Source organism: Podarcis erhardii (assembly GCF_964252035.2).
Source record: "Podarcis erhardii genome assembly, chromosome: Z".
NCBI classification, from domain to species: domain Eukaryota; kingdom Metazoa; phylum Chordata; class Lepidosauria; order Squamata; family Lacertidae; genus Podarcis; species Podarcis erhardii.
In genome coordinates, this window is record NC_138504.1 from 30,673,571 (window position 1) to 30,694,680 (window position 21,110).

Consider the following 21,110-nt stretch of genomic DNA (forward strand, 5'->3'; position numbering starts at 1 on the left):
GTGGCCCCCCAGATGGAAGCTTGTGGCCCCCCAGATGGACTCCATCTCCCCTTATCCCTGACCACCTTGGCTCCTGGGAGCTGAGGTCTAGAGGCTCTAGGGGGGGAAAGAGTTAGATGCTTGAACTTCTTTTTTTGCTTTGTGAATATATTGGGAGTTTTAAAATTATCCTTTTTTTGTTTTGCTTCTTTCACATGCAGATATAGATGTGGGAAAACTGGTTGCATCATGCCACAGTTACAAAAGGGGAGACTTCATCTCACGTGCCACATATACTACCTAGTTCACATTTATAGGAGCTTTCAGTGTGGCAGAACCCTGCACTCTGGAACTCCCTGCCTATTGACATCAGGCAGGCAGCTTCACTGTACCCTTTTCGGTGCAAAATGCACCTGGTGCCTGACTACCAAGAAAAAAAATATTCTGAATCCCAGAAGCCAGGACAGCAAGCAGGATCGCTGCGCAGTGATCCACTTGCTGTCCTGGCTTATGGGATAGCCGCATGCAGCCTCTCCCGGGCAGCGGGATGAAGGCTCCCACTGCCCGGGAGAGGCTGTGCGCGGCTAAGGCTCCCCCAAGAGCCGTGCTCCCTTTAAAGAGCGCGCGGAGTGTGTGTGCGGCTCTTTGGGGCTTTTCCCCGAGGAGGGAGAAGGGCAGCTCTTTAAAGGGAGCGCTGAGCAGAGCCTCCCGCCTGCATTTGCTCCATAAGACACACACACATTTCCCCTTACTTTTTAGGAGGGGAAAAGTGTGTCTTATAGAGCGAAAAATACGGTAGTTCTGAACACTGCATGGAGGAGAGCTCCGTTGATGGCTGCTGGTCAGGATGACACTGCTCTGTTTCCGTGGTCAGAGGCAGCAATGCTTCTGAATACCAGTTGCTGGAAGATAGGAAAAGTGTTGCCCTTGTGTGCGTGTTCTGCTTCCTGGTTTCCTAAAAAGGTCTCTTGGTGGCCACTGTTAGAAGAGGATGTTGGACTAGATGGGCCATTGGCCTGATCCAGCAGCGCTTTTCTGAAGTTCTTATCCACATAGTGCGCCCAAAGCCCCCTCCCTGGGGTAATGATCTGTGTGGCAGGCATTGCTTTGAGAAGCTATTTGTGGCCTTTTGCCACGCTAAAGGTCTCTGCCCCATAGGCCATGGCACTGCCTGCTGTGAGTCAAAATGAGTCACTGTTAACTCTTCCAAGTGGATCAGCCTGCCATAGGGAGGACATAATGTTTATACTGGCTTCCCGGAAGAGGAGAGATTGCTAGTCTCCTTTTCAAAACATCCCTTCTGACTTAAGTGTTGTCTTTTGGGTTGAAGGTGATCATTACTGGAGCTGGTGGGCTGCTTCCAAAATTAGCATCCTCCCTCTCCTCCTTCTGCCTGTCTCCTGTCTTCCTTGGTCATATCCAGTAGAACAAAAAAAGTGTGCTTTGAGGCTTGACACTTCCTCCTCCCCCACTCTCCAGATTTGGCAGACGATGAAGTGTGGTGGCCTGGAAGTTTCATCATGACCAGAGTCTCGTCCGTCATTCCCCCCCCCCCAAGACATGTAGGGAGAAAGGAGGAGGAGGAAGAGGCTAGGGGCTGCCATGGTCTGTTACATTCACTCTTTTGGTAAAAGCCATAGATATGTCTCTATTTCTGCAGAATTTCCTGCAAGAATTTGCTTGCTGCATCTACCAGGAGCCAGCTTTTACCAGCACGGTATGATCACGTCTTGCGTGGGGGTTATGATCCGGGAATGGCATGTATACACAAAAAAAGTGTATTATCCAACTGCCTGCTTGGAATCGCCCCCACGCGAACATTCTTACATTTCCAGAGCTGTGTGCCGAGAGGACTTTGAGAGCATCTCAGAACCCAGTAAGCAAGCCTGAGAGATTAAAAGCTCTTTCTCTGCTGGGAAAACCCTGTGCAGAAAGAGCTTTCAAACTCTTCACCTTCTGTGTGTTTAACTTGTGTGATTTCAACTGGGCAGCCATCAACCACGTAAGGCTGAAATCACACAAGTTAAAAGTGCGTAAGGAGTGATCGAACTGTATTGCTGGACAGACACATGTTATTGTTCTTTATTTGAAAGCAAAGTCCCCAGCTCTTTTAATGAACAACACATGTGAGCTCTTCCAAGGATAGAAACAGTGGCCTAGGTATAATGATTCTTGAGAATCTGGCCTGATATCCTGTAGAGCTGCTGCCAGTCAATGTTGACAGTACTGAGCTTGATGGACCAAAAGCCTGAGTCAGTATAAGGCAGCTCCCAATATTCCAACTTTTCTGCTTATAAATGCATAAACGGACTAGGAGCAGGTCACAGTGTTCTGTCTCTTTGCTATTATTTGAAGACCTTCCATGGGCTAATGCATGGTGGAGTTCTCTGAAGATGTTGCTAAGCCCTGTATCTTACTTTTAATGTGGGATGTACTGGACAACGTGTTCTCTGGTGCTTGTGAGCAGTTTGGTGACCTCATGTCCTTCGTGAGCTGCATCTTAGCATTCCAGAACCAAGATTTCTGCCAGCAGATTTTCAGCCCAGCCTGATGAGTTCCAGCTGTTTGTGGCTTTGGAGCAGAGCAGTCACTTTTGTCATGTGTGAATGTCGATAAGACAAAGCCATAATACCATTATACAAATCTACGGTGCAACCACATTTGGAGCACTGTGCACAGTCCTGGTCACCTCACGTTAAAAAAGGATATTGCAGATTTGGAAAACGTTCAGAAAAGGGCAACCAGATCAATCAAGGTGGTGGAGTGACCCCCCCCCCTTGAAGGAGAGGTTGCAGAGTTTGGGACTTCTCATTCTAGAGAAAAAGTGACCAAGAGACAACACAATAGAAGTTTATAAAAGTATGCATGCCATGGAGAAAGTGGGTAGAGGGGGGAAAATTCTCCCTCATAATTCTAGAACATCTGATGAAATTGAATGTTAGAAGATTCAGGACACATGAAAGGAAGTACCGTATTTTTTGCTCTATAAGACTCACTTTTCCCTCCTAAAAAGTAAGGGGAAATGTGTGTGCATCTTATGGAGTGAATGCAGGCTGCACAGCTATCCCAGAAGCCAGAACAGCAAGAGGAATTGCTGCTTTCACTGTGCAGCGATCCCTCTTGCTGTTCTGGCTTCTGAGATTCAGAATATTTTTTTTCTTGTTTTCCTCCTCCAAAAATTAGGTGTGTCTTGTGGTCTGGTGCGTATTATAGAGCAAAAAATATGGTACTTTTTCATGCAGTGCATAGTTAAACTGTGGAACTCCCTCCCTCAGGAGGCAGTAATGGCCACCGACTTGGGTGGTTTTAAAAGAGAATGAGACAAATTCATGGAGGAGAGGGCAGTTGATGGTTACCAGCCACAGCTGGAGGTAGCAATGATTCCGAATACCAGTTGCTGGAAACCACAGGAGTAGAGATTTGCTTTTGTGCCCATGTTCTTCTCCTTGGTTTCCCAATGGGGCATCTTGTTGCCTAATTGTAAGAGCAGGGTGCTGGAATAGGGAGCTGGACCATTGGCCTGTTTCAGCAGGTTCTTCTTAGGTTCTAAGAGTTAACAGTGGAACTTTTGGATATGCTCTCTGACTTGCTCCTTCTCTGTATGTTTTGCTTCCCACTCCAACAGCGATGCGTTGGGCATGGGAAGGAGAGAGCTGAAATTTTAGTGGGTCCCCCACCTCAAAGACACAGCTTGGGTGTGCCTTCTAACACTTTCTCAAGGCAGCTTTGCAAAGAGGCTGGTGGGGCTTTGCATTGCGCAAACAATGAAAACACAAGCTTCTGTCCAGGGTGCATGTGTTTTCCTTCCTTGCCATAAAATAATGAGACTTTGCTCTGGGAAGAACGTAGCTGAGTTTACTTGGATAGCTCATTGAATTGCTTGTGAGATTTCCCACTTGGCCAGGGTGACTCATTTGGCTTCCTGCCTTGGTTTGTCCTGCGGAGAACTCTCAAGGAGGAAATTCTGAAATCGTCCGCCTTCTGCAGTCTTGAGGAGAAGTGGTTGCTTGCTATAATAAGCAGAAGTCTTGCAGGACCCCTCTTCAGTTTTGCATGTTGCTCTAGGCATTCATTGGAAGATTATTACTATTTATTTTATTGGTCACCTTTTTGCCATGGCAACTCAAAGCAACTTACCTACCTACATTAAAACTAGGGGTGCGGTGGGGAATACATTAAAACACCCTTCCTACACTAAAAGGCCATATATAAAGCCAAAGACCTGGTTGAAAGGGAATGTTTTTGCCTTTCTCCTGAAGATATTATTAATATCACTATTAAATTTATTAATTTTGTATACTTCCCTTCATTCATAGGTATCAGGGCAATTCACAACAAGTACAATATAAAAACACAAAATACATAATAAAAACAAGAACAAAAGAAAAACACAAAGAGATAACTCCCATCCCCCCCATATGTAAAGGTGATGCTTAGCAAACCTCACTGGAGAGAGAGCATTCTGTAAGTGGGGAGCCACCATGGAAAAGGCCCCGTTCTCGTGTTGCCACCTTCCAAACTTCTGAGGAGGGGGCATACAAAGAAGGGTCTCAGATGATGATCACAGGGTTAGGGTAGTTTCATGTGGGGAGAGGCAATGCTTTTAAGGTATTGGGGTTCCAAGCCACATAAGACTTTATAGGTCAAAGCAATATCCACTTTGCTGGCTAAGCAAGGTGAAACTTTTTTGGTTCAGCTCACCTGTTTTGACATTCTGTTTGTTTGCAATGTTTATCATGTTTTTTAAAGACATGAGACATGGCAATAGAATGTTGCAGCCCTGGACCCCTTTGGGGAGGAAGGGCAGGATAGATTGGGTATATGCAATTTTTGTGTAGATGCAGAAGCCTTGGAACCAAATTCCCACATGTTGTGATCCTGTGGTATTTAGTTCTAACCAACTCTCCAGGGTTTCAGGAAGGAGTCTTTCCTAGTTCTACGTGGAGAAGTCATTAGGCGTGCTTCTGTGTGCTAAGCAGATGTTCTGTCACTCAGCTGCAGCCCTTCCACCTGTGCTCCTTTGAAGAAAGATGCCAACAATGCAGAAGTCCCTAGCAGACACCCTTTGCTTTTGGGCAGCCTGAAGGGCAGCCTGCTGGTGATTGATTTTCTTTTGTTTGCCTGTTCCAGCTTCTAGAAGATCTTTGAGTTGGACTGTAACAACATAAGGTACTTTTGCATCATGTAATTGTGTTGCTAAAGGTTGCTGTGGTGAAAACAGCGTCCAGGCCAACATTTGCATCCCCCCCCTCCCTCCCTCCCTCCCTGTGTGTGTGTGTGTGTTTAATTTTGGCTCTAATTAAGCCCAGCATATTTATTTACACAAGAATGTTGCACCTGTGGTCCGCATATGCTTCTTACCAAAGAAGAGGAATCAGGAATGTTCCTAAAATAATCTGGCATGGTAGGTCAGGAAACCCTTGCCTTCTAGGAGCAGGCATGGCCTTAATCATGGGTAGGCAACCTAAGGCCCGGGGGCCGGATCCAGCCCAATCGCCTTCTAAATCTGGCCTGTGGACGGTCCGGGAATCAGCATGTTTTTACATAAGTAGAATGTGTCATTTTATTTAAAATGCATCTCTGGGTTATTTGTGGGGCCTGCCTGGTGTTTTTACATGAGTAGAATGTGTGCTTTTATTTAAAATGTATCTCTGGGTTATTTGTGGGACATAGGAATTTGTTCATTTACCCCCTCAAAATATAGTCAGGCTCACCACATGGTCTGAGGGAGAGTGGACTGGCTCACAGCTGAAAAAGGTTGCTGACCCCTGGCCTTTATTGTGTGGCTGATCCCCCCCCCCCCGCCTCATGGGAGCCTGCCAAGTCAAGGCTGTTCATCTTAACCAAAGGGTTAACTAACAACAACAGCAGCAGCAGCAAAAAGAAAGAAAGAAAGAAAGAAAGAAAGAAAGAAAGAAAGATGGACGCCTATTGTGTTAATAGGCACAGGGCCATCCTAGGAAGTCCCCAGGAAATATGTCTGGAATTTACAATCCATTGCTTTGGTACGGTTGCTGTTTTTCCTTGGCATGAAAAGTCGTGTGTGTGCAGTGCCCTTTCTCAGGTTCTGTAGCTTGTATTTTGTTTAGCATTAACATTTCAATCTGCATGTCAAATGTAGTGTGCATTACAAATCTCCATCCCCCCTCTCATGTATGTGTTTTTATATATATATATATATTTATATATATATATATATATATATATATATATGATTGATTGATTCATGAGTACAGAGAATTTGTGTGACAGCTCATCAGTCTTCCGACAGTGCAAAGCCCTTTCTTTGCTGCTAGAGCCTTTCTAAATCGTTAAGGGTTGCTGTCCCCCCCCCCCCATGCACACTTTACTCTTTTTTTTAAAAAAGGGGTTTTTGTACAAGTAACATTGTTGGCATCCATCTGTCTTGGGAGGCAATGGAAGAGTGTTCCTTTGGGGGTGAAGTCAAACCGTTGGAGTTACAATTCTTGCTGTGGCTGAAGAGACCAATACGGGAGAGACATGTTTTATTGCAAGTAGGGTAGATGAAGGTGTCCAGTTTTGCCCCCGGGGTTCAAGTTTGTTTCTTTGGCCCATGTTAGAAGAGCCCTCCTAAATCAAGTCAGTAGCCCATCCAAGTGAAGCATTTTGTCCTCACAGTGGCCAACCAGATGCCTCAATGGGAAATCTGCAAGCAGGACCCGATCCCAAGAGCAACTCTCCCCTCCTGTGGTTCCCAACAACTGGCATTCAGAAGCACTGCTCCCTGCAACTGTGGCAACAGAGCATAGCAACTATGGCTGATCGCCCTTGATAGCCGTCTACATGAATTTGTCCAATCCTCTTTTAAAGCTATCCAAGTTAGTGGCCATTTCTGCCTCCTGTGGGAGGTAAGTTTCATGTAGTCAAGTCCTAAGCAAGGTGGAGAGCATCAAAGCTCTTTTCACACTGGGTCTGACCGGGGTTACCTGGTGCAAAAAAGAGTTTTCAAGCTTTCCACCTTGCTTGTTGGGCCGGTTCTGAAATTCCTGGGGGTGCTCTCTCCCCCTTCATACCTAGCTGTGGGGCGGTTCCAATGGTTTGATTATAGCAATTTTCTTGCATATGTGGAGCCCTTGGAACCAATGTCCCCGATTAAGAAGAGATTGTACTGTATTTGAACATTGGGGATTTTTTTTCTTCCTATCAGTGGCTTACATATCCTTCTAAGGATGAGACAGCTAAAGCTGTATTTTGGTCAATATCATTTTATTTATTTTTTAGGGGAAAGGGCTAAACATGCCGGTGTGATGTTACTTTCTTGCCTCGGATCTTCTCAGAAACTCTTGGTGGTTTGGTGGCCAGAATACTAAGGCTAAATATACCTGAGGCCAAAACTCTTTCCAAAAATAACCTTGTCTGTACAGTTCTTTGATGCAGTTATGATTTTAAAAGTGAACCCTGTGGCACTTTTTAGCATGTTGGAATAGGGATCTGACAGACCAGGGTTCAAATCCCCACTTAGCCATAAATCTCACTGGGTGTGACCTTTGTGCTTGTCACTGCCGCTCAGCCTAACATACTTCACAGGGTTGCTGTGTGGATAAAATGATGAGAACTATGAAATGCCACCTTGAGCTTCATGGAGCAAAAGTGGGATATAAATGCAATAAAAAGTAGAAATAACAAATGAAATTGGGACATAAGCATTGTCAAGCACTTTGTTGGATTTGGCCAGGAATAGGCCGTCTCATATTTTTGAAACTTGCAGCAGAGTGACAGAGTTGGTGCTGAATGTGGCTTGACTTCCTTATTCTGCTTCTGTAGCACCTTTCATCCATGTTTGGATAAAGGTCTCTTCAATTTCTCTCCATTGCTTTCTGTTGTTTCCTGAATCCGCACAAGTCCCTCTTCTAGCTTTAGATCAGGAGTCAGCAAACTTTTTCAGCAGGGGGCCAGTCCACTGTCCCTCAGACCTTGGGGGGGGGGCAGATTATATTTTGAAAAATAATAATAATGAATGAATTCTTACACCCCACAAATAACCCAGAGATCCATTTTAAATAAAAGCATACATTCTACTCATGTAAAAAACACCAGGCAGGCCCCACAAATAACCCAGAGATGCATTTTAAATAAAAGGACACATTCTACTCATGTAAAAACACGCTGATTCTAAATCCATGGGACGGATTTAGAAGGTGATAGGGCCTTAGTTTGCCTACCCATGCTTTAGAATCTATAGTTTATATGGTCCACCCATCACATACATGGTCATCCCCTTGGCCTTTTGAAATTGCAGGGTCTCCACAGTAGCACTGCTTTACTCCATCAGCCTGCATCGTCTCAGGCCACATGCCCACTTTAACTTTGCATCCTTTCCCACTGCATCCATAACTTTTGATCTTTGTCGTATCCAGTTATTATCTTTTAATGATAATTCATTAACATTGTACTTTCCATGGTATGTCCTGTTCCTGTTGCTCTGTCGTGGTCCAGTTCTCCGCTCCATAACGCCATCACAGGTAACAGGCACATACTAAATACTTCGGCTTTCAAATCACTGTGCTATAATCTCTTCTGGAGGGAAAAGTATCATATGACAGAGCATGGGAAGTACAGATTCTATCCCATATGAGCATTGAAGGAAAGGACAATGGGCCTTTTATTGGTGGGCTGCACTCTGGAAGTGTCACAAGGAGCTTCATTGTGAGTAGGATTGAGTCACAGATGGTGCTGAGGATGGGAGACTGCCCTACTTTTCGCCCAGCGCTTGTTGGCCTCTGAGGAGATGGGCCACATGGGCTGCAGAAGGGGCAGCAGCTGTTCCCTTCCAGGAGGACTTTGACCTTGCCTGGTGGAGGCACCGTTGACCGGCTTCCATGTCTGCCTCTCACACATCATTTTCAGTATGAGAACAACAGGGAGAAGAATATGCCAAAGAGGGTTGGGGCGAGAACACAGCCCTGTTTCACACTGCTCTTTATAGGGAAGGCGTCTGAGGATGGGCCCTCATATCAAGGGTTTCCCATTGTAAACACAAGATGTTAGACTAGATGGGCCATTTGCCTGATCATCTTAGGTCTTATTTTTCTTACAATTGACAGAGACTGAGTCTTGTGAAATTTAAAGCATAGGAGAGTACCCTCTTGTTGAGAGCTAAGAAGTTCTGGTGTGCACACCTTGGGTTCAGTGATTGGGAAAAAGGCAGAGTATAGATTCAAGAAAATAAATATATAAAACTAAGCACCCTGCACCTGTCTGCTGCGTACGTTGAACACAAATACTGCATTTGCTCTCTGGAATGCAGATATAATCAGTTTTGTTTCTTTCATCAAGGAAGCAATCTAATCCCGCAGGGCCATTTCCTCGTTCCTTTGCTTGATTAATCTGTAATTGTCTGTCCTGCAGTGGCTTCTGGCCATGACGGGATTTTCAGAAGGCTTAATAAGCTGTTTAATCTCACAAAATATCTTACTGTATTTGTAACAGGAGTTCTACCCCAAACACAGTCTGTTACATGTGCTGTCTAGGTTAGGATATGTTTTGGTGGTGGCAGTGGACTGACTGCTAAAAAAAATAATCCATAGGCTGCTTACATGCTTTAAAAGCAATTTGTCTGCTTCACCAAGCAGAAAAGAGATATTGCAGAGAAAATGTGGGTGTTGGGCTTTGCAACTGACATTAAACTATGGAACTCCCTCCCACAGGAGGCAGTGATGGTCACTGACTTGGAAGGCTTTGAAAGAGGATTAAGTATAAGAACCTAAGAGCCTTTATATGTACCACCCTTTTCCTCCAAGGAGCTCAAGGTGGTGCCCATTTTATCCCCACAACAACCCTGTGAGGTAGGTTAAGCTGAGAGGTAATGATTGGCCCAAGTGGGCTTCCTGAATGAGTGAGGATTCAAACCATGGTCTCCCCCAGTCCAGCATTCTTAATCACAACACCATGCTGGAGGGCTGGAGTGGTCTCTACAGCTGCCACCTTCTGGCTTTGGGCTGCTGCTCTTCAGCTCCCCAGTTATTCATGTGCCACCAACACCAAGAATTCATGACTTTAATAGGTTGTCTGTGGGGCTTCCTTTGAAGATTGTTCCACTATCTCTTCAATTATTGGAAAAACCTCCTTGCTGTCTAGTCTATTCCTGAGCATGGTTCAAAATGTTTAAAATACTTTACAGTTTAGGACCCAGGTATACCAAAGAGAGCCGTTTTCAGTGCCAGTCAAAGCTGTGTTTATTCTCCTAGGCTTATTATTTTTAACAAGCTGTAGCATATTAAATCTTGATCCCCCCTCCCCCCCCCCAAGTATTTTATCTTGTTTGCTACTCTGGAAACTGCTGCATGAATAAATACTCTGCAGAAAAAAAATAGCTATGCAGTTTTCTCTTGCATGCATACAACAGCACATGAAAGGATGTCCTGGGGCTGAGCTCAGCATCCTGGAGCCTGAATGTGCATTTGTGTATATGAAGTACACAGTTCCAAGCACAAAAAGTCATGCTCCAGACATATTCAGTAAATTATGTCTTTGCTTGAGGTTCTGGCAACAGGTCTACAAATTTTATCGGTTTTCGTTCTCTCAGTTCCTGCAGCTGGCCCACTTTAGCTGGCTGGTTGTTTTAAAACAAAAATGTGTTCTCTCCCTGCTCACTAGGCAACTGTAATTTATCTCTAAATACTAAATGCCTTAAAAAAATTAGAATGTTCATCTGCTCAGGCTTTCTGTAAGCTTAAGGGCCTCATTTATAAGCATGATTGCAAGTGTGTGTTTCTGAAACACACACACACAATTTCCCAAGAGGTTTGTGGCTACAGATTTATTTTTTGCATTTATATCCCACCTTTTTCTCTAAGGAGATCAAGGTGACCTACTTGATTCTCCCCCTCTTCATTTAATCCCCACAACAACCCTGTAAGGTTGGGCTAGGCTGAGAGGCAGTGACTGATGTGTTTTCGTGATATAGTAGTATATAAATATTCTGGGCCTTTTTTCAGCTGGAACTCAGTTCTAGCCCCTTTCAGGTGGGCGCTCTTACCATTATAAGAGAACAAGGGAGGCGTTCATAGTGAGTCCCGACACCTCTTTTTCCAGAAAAATAGCACTGTGAATATTTATTATAACTAAATAAATAAAATAAAGTCTACATGATAAGGGAGCTAACTGGAAAAAGTCTCAGTATGGGAGAAAGGAGAAGAAACGTGCTTTAATTACTGCATCTTCCCCGGTTCCTTGTAGAATGAGTTTGTTTGGTTTAAAAAATGTTCTGGGGTGCAATGGGAGGGCATCTGCTGAAGTCTGGACTGTTTCCTCACTGCCATTGTCTTAATCAGATTAACAGCCTGCTCATAAACTCCAAAAGGCCTAGGCAACTGGGATGCTAGACAGCTTTTCATATACTGTATATTTTTTCCACAGGTTGTTGCCAGGAATCCCACTCACTCCTCCTCTCCTTGCCTCCTCCCCCCCCTTCAAACCCCCATAGCTGTCTGAGTGCAGATGAAGAGCAGGCAGGGCTTGTGCAAGTAGAAATTGCCAAAACCACCATATTTATACATATGTGGCTGGAACAATCCAACCGCGTGGAAACCAAGTGGGAACAACATGTGGTGGGATTGTGTCTCTCCCCCCCCCTGCCCCCTTTGCAACCTGGTGTGTGAAAAGCTTTTCCATATCCATTATGTCATGTTGCATGAAAGCACAAGTTTGTAAGATCTCTCTCTGATAAAGGGGCCCCTGAATTACCTTGTTGTTCTACATCCCCCTTTCCTGTGTCTTTTTCAGGGATCTCTCCCCCCCCCCCCATTTTAAAGTCCCAGCTCATGCCAAGACAAATCTGACTTGGCTAAGTGTGTGTCTATTAAGAGTATAATCCCAGTGCAAATGTAACCTCTGTCATACTGGTTCACTGATTTTTTGCAGCCTTTATACTTGAGTCACTGCTGGACTTTTTCCACACAATCCAGAGTCAGACTTTGGAACTTGTTCCCGAGGAGGCAGTGATAGCCACCAATTTAGATGGGCATGAAAAGAGGATTAGACAAATTCATGGAGGGAGCATCTTTTTTAAAAACATACCTAAAAGATGCACAAAAATAACCTTTTTATAGATGGATATGTTCAGGACTGTGTACTCTGTTAAAAATGCGCATACAAAATTCATGTTTTTTTTTTTTGTCCACCTTTTGTGTATTCTTTCAAAAATTCTGCACAAAAGTGACTGAACAAAACTAAGACTGGAGAACCAAAGGGGCTGAAGCTCACGTCCAGGTTCGGCAAATTTAAGTGGAATTAGGGCGCATTTTTACAATTGCAGCACAAGTTCTATAAAAAGGATACCATTGTAAATATTTTAATGAGAAAAAGTTAGAGATTTAAGAGTGCTTTTTCAAATGCACTAATACACCACATCTCCCATTGTTTGGTTATTCTCCCCCCACCCCCACCCCTTTCCAGCTGTGGGATGAGAAAGAGAATTTCAGTCCCAATATAGTCTTTTTGCTTAACTTGCATAATATAGGAACAGGAAGTGCAGCTCTAGTTCAGTTTTAGCATGCCTTTCTTCCTTCATATCTCCTTCTCTCAGTGGCAGAAAGTAGAATGTGGAATATACAGTACATCCGTGGTACAGTAATGGTATTTTAAATTTGTTGCAGTTCTGAGTGCTCCTATGTTTGTTTTCACAAACCCTGGGGAGATCCCCCAAAGAGCTGCAAAAGGCGCTAAAGGACAACTGGAATGATAAAAGCCACCAGAGGAAAGAATGACAATGGACCGGGGCTTTTACTGTTTCAGTGTCCCAGCTAAACATTAGCAAGAACTTTCTGACAATAAGAACTGTTCAACTGTGGGATGGACTCCATTGTAAGCTGGTGGACTCTCTTTCTGTGGTGGTTTGTAAGCAGGTGTTGGGTGGCCATCTGTCAGGGGTTCATTAGCTGTGATTCCTGCATTGCAAGGGGTTTGACTGGATGACCCTTGGGGATCCCTTCCAACTGTGCAGTTCTATGCTTCTTAGTTTACCAGAACGAAAACCCAAAACACAAGGATGGTGATAAGGCTGAACTTTAAATTGTGGATGGTTGGAAAGAATCTCTCCCCCCCCCCCCCCCGCTTTCAGGGAGTGGCTGGGTGTTGAGCCAAAGCATAGTTTGTAGTGCCAGTGTGTGGACGCCCAGGGAGAAGATGACAGCCACTAGGTGACATTATAGAAGTTTATAAAAATCATGCATGGCATAGAGGAAGTGGATAGAGAAAAGTGTCCCATCCCCCCCGCCCTCTCATAAAACTAGAGATTGCTGGTGCCCAGTGATGCTGAATGTTGGAAGATTCAGAACAGATAAAAGGAAGTAATTCTTCACACAGCACAGAGTTCAGCTGTGGAACTTGCTCCCCCAGGAGGTAGTGATGGCTATCAACCTAGATAACTTTCAAAAAGGATTAGACAAGTTCATGGATAGGGCTGTGGAAGGCTACTAGCCACGATGGCTATGCTCTGCCTCCATAGTTGGAGGCACCTGTGCTTTTGAATACCAGTTGCTGGAAACCATAGAAGGTGAGTATGTTTTGCTGCTTGAATCCTGCTTGTGGGTTTCCCACAGACATCTTGTTGACCACTGTGAGAAGAAGAGGACGCTGAACTGGATGGGCCATTGGCCCAATCCAGCAGAGCTCAGCTGCCACACATCACTGAGCTAAGCTTTGGCTTAGTGTGTGGTCTGAATCTGGAGCTCTAGTGCTTTGTTCCTCAAATGTGACTTTAAAGCTTGAGGTTAAGGAGGTCTGCTTAACCACAAACCTAGGTTAGATTATGCATAAAGCCAAAACTTGGTGTAGTGTGATGTAGCAGTTGAACTACAAAAACTGAGGTTTGAGCTTCCGCTGTCATTCAAGCCAGGCTGTGGCTCTTCTTGGACACTAATCCATGGTAGTAAATGAATGAGCCTTGGGCTTCCAGTTCCACAGCAGCAGGAAGGAGATCAGAAGCATCTGTGTTGAGTTACCCACACCTTCCCATTTATGTGTTCCAGTAAACCATAGTTAGATGTGACATGCTGAGGCCAATCCTAAAATGAAAGAAGGGCGAAGATGTGATCCCAAGGTTCACCTGAGCCCATTATTGTAAGGTTATGCTTTGGATCGGACCAATGGCTAATCTAGTCCAGCATCCTCTTCCCACAGTGACTAATCAGATGCCCATTATGGGAAACCTGCATGCAGGATTCAGGCACCAGTGCCCTCTGCCCTCCTGTGGTTTCCAGCAACTGGTATTCAGAAGCATTACTGCCTCCAACTGTGGAGGTAGAGCACAGCTGGTTGACATGGATCAGCAGTCAATGGGGGAAGAATTGATTCTTCCATGCCCTGTGTAATTTTATGGAAGCACAAGGTGTGGGGGATGTGCAGCCTGTCAGATGACTTTAGAAAAGGATTACACAACTCAGGATTAACCAAAGTGTCTGGAATTTCAGAACGCTGTGCAAAAATGAAATTGGAGCCTTAAGAATAAAAAGGCAAGATGCTTTAGGAAAGCAGAAGGGAAAGTAAAGTATAAAGAGAGGAGGGTCAGAAGGGAAAAGTTAGCATGAGCAGATGTGTGTGTGAAGTTGAACACAAAAACAGATGATGGGAATTCTGTGGCAGTCTTTGGCCAGACAAGAAGCTTAGATAAAAATGAAATAATAATACTACATAACTATCTATCTATTATTTAAGAGAATTAAAACTATTAAGTTCTGTTAAAGATAGAGGTAATAGCAACAATAAAAACAGTGCAGCACAGGTTAGTGGTGTGCCATAAATATGTCCTCCAACTTCCTCTCAGAAAAGCCTTCCATGCCTCATTCTCCTTACCAAATTTTGATGAGGGAAAGATTTCAAGCTTTAACATATCGTTGGGAGATAACACAGTGTGTTTCTTTCCCAGTAAACGTAACTTGTGTTGCGACGCCAAGGTACCCTATGTTTTCTTTGCCTGATTGATGCATTTATATACCATTTTTTGCTCCAAGCATAGGCTAAGAGACAGTGACTGGTCTCCCAGAACTTATTCTGACACTCTAACCACAACACCACACTGACTCTCATTTGTGTCACCTTCAGGCCGTGTTGTGATGCATGCTATGACATCACAGCATGGGTTAGGCAGCAGCAGATGTTATGAGGCAGAGGCTGAGTTAGCAGCTCGGGCCCTGAAGACAACAGCCATGGCCACGTCTCGCTTCTTACTGTCATGAGAGAGCAACTGTAGAGAGAATTCTGCTGCCCTCACATCCTGGTTTTCAGGCCTTTGGTCTTGACCAAAGGACCTGGGCCAAAAGATCCACTTCCCAAACTTTTGTGGAGGGTCTTTCCCCCCTGGTTCTATAAACTCATCCCCAATACCACCACACTACTTTACCACACCCTATAAAAAACATTATTCAGAAGTGGAGGAAAGTCACATAGGTGTGGTATTTTATGTTCCTTTTGTCCTTACTTTTCCGGTTTATTTTGTGGTTGTGTGTATCTTATTGATTCGTTGGTTTGTTTGTAAGTACGCCTAAATAAAACATCTTTTTTTTAAAAAACATTATTCAGAAGATATCAACACAATAAAATTCAAAACAGGAACATCTATTCAAAATCCAATCAAAATGGTTTCATTTAACAAAAGTGATGCAGCGATATCAGGTTTTCAGTCTGATAGTCGTTTATACCTCCAGCACCTCCCTGCCACCCCCTTGCCTCTCAGGATTTGAGGTAATCCCACTGCTCCTAGGGGGTGCAAATCCCCCCCCCCACTTTGGAATCCACTGTTCCAAAGTCTGCACCAGGCTGATCTTTATCATTATTGGTTCCATGTACCCATTTTTTATTTATTTCAGGAATAATCCCCAAGTTGTCTGGAATTAGATCTTTCAGACCGGGCTTTTACTCTGTCTCAGTTTCTGGGACCCAAAATCTGTTTGTTTTATTTGTGCATCTCTCTTTGCTCTGGAGCCAGGGTGAAGAATAATACTTTGATCTTCCTCCAAGCTCACAAGGAGGGGGAACCAAATGAAAATGGGTGTATTCTGTGATGAAGGGCCCAGTTTAGCTGGACTGGCTCATTACAACCCTTTCTCTTTTCATCTTTCTGTTGTTTTAATGAGAGACCAAAGGACACAAGCTGCTCTTCCCAGGCCTACACTTTGTAAAAATCGACTTGGCAAGCAAATAAATCATGGAGGTTTTGCTTCTCGGGGCTGCGAGCTGAGGCAACCATACGCCTCAACACCAGTCGTTGGAAACTATAGAATGGAGGGCGGGGAAGCTGTTCTGGTACTTAACTCCTGCTTTCTTCCTTCCCACAGAGGCATCTAGTTGGCCACTGTGGGGACAGGATACTGGATTAGATGGGCCATTGGCCTGATCCAGCAGGGGTCTTATGTCCTTATGCTTATGAGCATTATGTGACTTTCCTTCTGGAAATGTTTTGATTCCCACAACAACTCTGTGAGGTCTGTTCGACTCGGAGTTCGAAATTTCCAAGGTGCCAGGCGCATTTTGCCACTGGCATGGGTCCATTTGTGTCTATGTGCAGATTTCTGGGCACCAGGCTGGCAACTACAGATTAAAAACCTCTGCCTTAGTCCATAGCCAATACCATTTCCATTTCCCCTGTGTGTGTTTCTCCTTCTTGCATACCGGGACAAGTGAATTTGTTGTAAGAGCAAGCTACTGTCAAGCAATGTAGTTGAGATCATAGAATCGAAGGATTGCAATGTTGCAAAGGGACCCCTGGGGGTCATCTAGTCCAACCCCTCGGTGAATAGGCATTCTGTTGTGGCAACCGTAACCTAGCTTTAAGGCGCCACTTGGCGCCTAGCTTATACAGGTGAAACTCAAAAAATTAGAATATTGTGGAAAAGTTCATTTATTTCAGTAATTCAACTTAAAAGGTAAAACTAATATATGAGATAGACTCATGACATGCAAAGCGAGATATATCAAGCCTTTATTTGTTATAATTGTGATGTTTATTGCATACAGCTGATGAAAACCCCAAATTAACAATATCAGAAAATTAGAATATTAAATGAAATCAGCAAAATGAGGACTGCAAATAGAGCAATATTGGACCTCTGAGAAGTAGAAGCATTCACATATACTCAGTAGTTGGTTTGGGCCCCTTTTGCATCAATTACTGCCTCAATGCGGCGTGGCATGGATGCTATCAGCCAGTGGCACTGCTGAGGTGTTATGGAAGACCAGGAAGCTTCAATATCAGCCTTCAGCTCTTCTGCATTGCTTGGTCTCATGTCTCTCATCTTTCTCTTGGCAATGCCCCATAGATTCTCTATGGGGTTTAGGTCAGGCGGGTTTGCTGACTAATCAAGCACAGTAATCCCTTGGGCATTGAACCAGGTTTTGGTACTTTTGGCAGTGTGGGCAGGTGCCAAAGTCATGCTGGAAAATGAAATCAGCATCCCCATAAAGCTCGTCTTTGGAAGGAAGCATGAAGTGCTCCAAAATCTCTTGGTAGATGGCTGCATTGACCCTGGATTTAATGAAGCACAGTGGACCAACACCAGCTGAAGACATGGCTCCCCAAATCAACACAGACTGTGGAAACTTCACACTGGACTTCAAGCATCTGGCATTGTGTGCCTCCCCATTCTTCCTCCAGACTCTGGGTCCTTGGTTTCCAAATGAGATGCAAAAGCTGCTCTCATCAGAAAAGAGATTTGGGGAGCCATGTCATCAGCTGGTGTTGGTCCACTGTGCTTCATTAATTCCAGGGTCAACGTAGCTGTCTACCAGGAGATTCTGGAGCACTTCATGCTTCCTTCCACAGACGAGCTTTATGGGGATGCTGATTTCATTTTCCAGTAGGCAGTCTGCAGCACAAGATGGTCAGAAAGCTGAATGCAGTTTAATTTAATGCTGGTACAGCTTTGTGGAAGGCGTTTCAGGGGTTGGTCAAGTAATTGAATTGGGGGGGGGATATTATTGAGGCTAGAACAATGATGACCTCCCAACATGTTTGATGTAAGCATGCCTCTTTTGACTGCTTCCCCCACCCTCTGCCCGATTTTTGAGAGCCTGTGTGGTGTAGTAGCTGGTGTGTTGGACTAGGACCTGAGAGACCTGAGTTCGGTTCCCCCCATTCAGCCATGAAACTCATGAGGTCACCTTGGACCGATCACTGCCTCTCAGCCTAACCTACCTTGCAAGGTTGTTGTGGGGATTAAATGAGGACGGGGAAACCCATGTCTGCTGCCTCAAGCTCTTTTAAGAAAAAGGTAGGATAGAAGTCCTATAAATAACAATAACTTTCATACAAAGGTCTTTTTCCCCCTCTAGAAAAGCAGCAATGTGAGCAACCATGAAGCAGTGGACCCGGGACCTCTTTCCCCCCTAATCTTAATGTTAAAGCTTAATAAGCATTTTTCCTTTGTGTGCTGCGCTTATTATTTCGGAGGAAAGTGTGGAATCCAAAAGGTGCTGTGCCCGGTCTGCAGGAATGAAGCTTCTACAAATTTTAATTGCCAGTTTTGCATACTTATCTCTGCAACCTTTCCATCTTTCCTAGATTACTCCTTGGCTGTACAGAAATTCTCCCAGACTCTCCAGTCCTTTCAGTTTGACTTTATTGGGGACACCCTGACAGATGATGAGATTAACATTGGTAAGTGCTTTCTCGTGTGTGTGTGTGTGTGTGTGTGTGTGTGTGTGTTGCTGCTTGAAAATGCTGACACACTAATCATGAAGTTCCTGGGAAGTCCGTTATTGATAACATTCCTGGATTTAGGACACTTCATCTCACCCTTGGGTGGTTTCCAACAAGTGGTATTTAGAAGCATTGCTGCCTCCAACTGCAGAGGCAGAGCATAGCCTTCATGGCTTGTAGCTCTCAATAGCCCACTCTTTCTCCATGAATTTGTCCAGTCCCCTTTTAAAGACAACCAAGAATTCGTGCAATTGGCAAAAAAGCTGGGTTAATGAAAACCAAGCTAATTTTGTGGGGGGGCGGGGGGGGCACCCCTGCACTGTTTCCTTTAAAAGCCATTTGGGGAATTATCTGCCTTTAACTGCTGCTGTTCCACCAGCGGTTTTGGAGACTGGAAACTGCTGCTACGGTGATATGAGAAGCTGAGGGCTGTGATCAAACGAGCTGGAAAGTCTTAGCACTCTTGGAAAACTCTGGAAATGATAGGAAACAGGCAGATAGTGTCATGCTAAGATGAGTCAGAGGAAGAACAGAAACACAGGGACGATCCTGAAAAGCCACGAAGATTCCACTGTCTTATCTTTGTTTCAGCTTTGTGATGTATGACAGGCATGGGGACATAAATAATGGCAAAGGCCACTTACTTGCCACCTTACTTGAGGTGGTGGACTTCCTTCCCCATCTCCTTCAAGGCATTCTTGTTGCTGCAGGATGTTTGTTCCAACTGATCAAACCTTTTGGCTCATTGTTGCAGCATGCAAGAGAGATTGAAGGATCTGTCATTTCTGGTCAGGCCACTATCATAGTTCAGTTAAGAAATCCTTGGCATAAGAACATAGCAAGAGCCTGCTGGATCAGGCTAATGGGCTGTTTAGTCCAGCATCTTGTTCCCACAGTGGCTGAATAAATGCTCCAGTGGGAATCACAGGAGCAGAACCTGAGCACAAGAGCCCTCTCCCCTCCTGTGGCTTCCAGCAACTGGTATTCAGAAGTATTGTTGCCACCAACTGTGGAGGCAAAGCAGAGCCATCCACAGCATCCCCCTGCCTAAATTTGTTCAACCCTCTTAAAGCCATCCTGATTGGTGGCCATCACTACCTCCTGTGGGAGGAAGTTCCACAGTCTAACTATGCCCTGCATGAAGGAGTCATTTTCTTTCATCCGTCCTAAATCTCCCAACATTCAGCTTCATTGGATGACTGCGAGTTCTAGTGTTATTTGCGGTGTGTGGGTGTGTGACATATACAACGAAAATAAATAAAAATGATCTGTGTGCCATTGCAGTACATAATTTGCAGCCCCAGAGAGTCAGTCCCAAGTAACTCATTTTTGTTCTTTTCGCTCCTTCGTAGCTGAATCCTTTAAGGAGTTTTCAGAGCTGCTTCAAGAGGTGGAACTTGAAAGATCAATGATGGTGAGTATAGGCCATCCTTTGTTCCTCCATTGGCATAATTACACTTAAGGGCTGTAGTCAAAGTGAGTGCATTCAGATTGAATCCAAATTCTCACTTGGCCTTGAAGCTCACTGGGTGTGACTGGGGGCCAGTCACCACCTCTCACCTAACCTACCCCACTGGGTTGTTGTGAATGAGGAGGGGGAGAACCATGTACACAACCTTGAGCTCTTTGGAGAGAAAAAAATGGGGATTGAAATGCAATAAATAAAAGTTCATTAATTATATGTTGCCTTACTTTCTTACTTTTATCTACAGGTGCAAAATGCTAGTGATTTACTGATCAAACCGCTGGAAAACTTCCGCAAGGAGCAAATTGGATTCACCAAAGTAAGCTAATTCCCGCTGCCCCCTTCAATTTGTACTTAGGAACTTATTTATAAATTTATATATTTAGCAATTTATAGAGCGCTAAAGAAAAAAGGAAAAATAAAATAAAAACTTGTTGCATAAAGTAATTACCTAAAAGCATTTACATAAAAATATTACATGGGATATTTACATAGAATAGAGTAATATGTTTATCTGCTGAATACAGATAAAACCAGCAGAATTAAAAAACAAACAAACAGGTATACAGCCTGTTGATTTACACACATCCAATAGACAGGTGACCATGTGTGCATGGCGCCAAACCTGGAAGTGACCCAAAAGGCATCTCCAAGAAGTGCTGAGAGGCACTTCCTGTCTGGAACCCTGGAGAGCTTCTGCCAGTCAGCACAGACAGTGCTGAGCCGAATGGACTCACGGTCTGACTCAGCATAAGGCAGATTTCTATGTTCCAGGTGGCAAAGACTAGGGCAGTGGTTCCAAAAAAAAATTCAAGCCCCCTGCCCCCCCTCCAGTTCCATAAACATGCCCCCAGTGCTACCCTACCTTATAAAAAGCATTTGCATGACCCACTAAAGAAGATAATAACACAATGGAAATTATTTGTACTGTACCTTGCTTCAAAATCTAGTTAAAACTATTGAATTTAATGAATTAGAGCAAAACTGATGCTCTTGATCCAATGATACCAG

The 21,110-nt window shown here is 44.3% G+C and overlaps 1 protein-coding gene across 3 annotated transcripts in view; it reads left to right on the forward strand.

Moving 5' to 3' along the window:
- The window catches only part of OPHN1 (oligophrenin 1), a 125,733-nt gene that overhangs the window by 20,205 nt on the left and 84,418 nt on the right, over positions 1-21,110 (forward strand). Inside the window, exons 1-5 of one of the 3 annotated variants that reach the window (XM_081847002.1) lie at positions 5,293-5,383; positions 5,829-5,984; positions 18,497-18,592; positions 19,987-20,048; positions 20,347-20,418. In XM_081847002.1, the coding sequence (XP_081703128.1) occupies positions 5,308-5,383; positions 5,829-5,984; positions 18,497-18,592; positions 19,987-20,048; positions 20,347-20,418 (462 nt within the window). In that variant the 5' untranslated portion in view covers positions 5,293-5,307. Of the gene's footprint in view, positions 1-5,278; positions 5,384-5,828; positions 5,985-18,496; positions 18,593-19,986; positions 20,049-20,346; positions 20,419-21,110 lie in introns of those variants that run through there. The other 2 variants (XM_081847004.1, XM_081847003.1) reach the window with 2 other exon arrangements.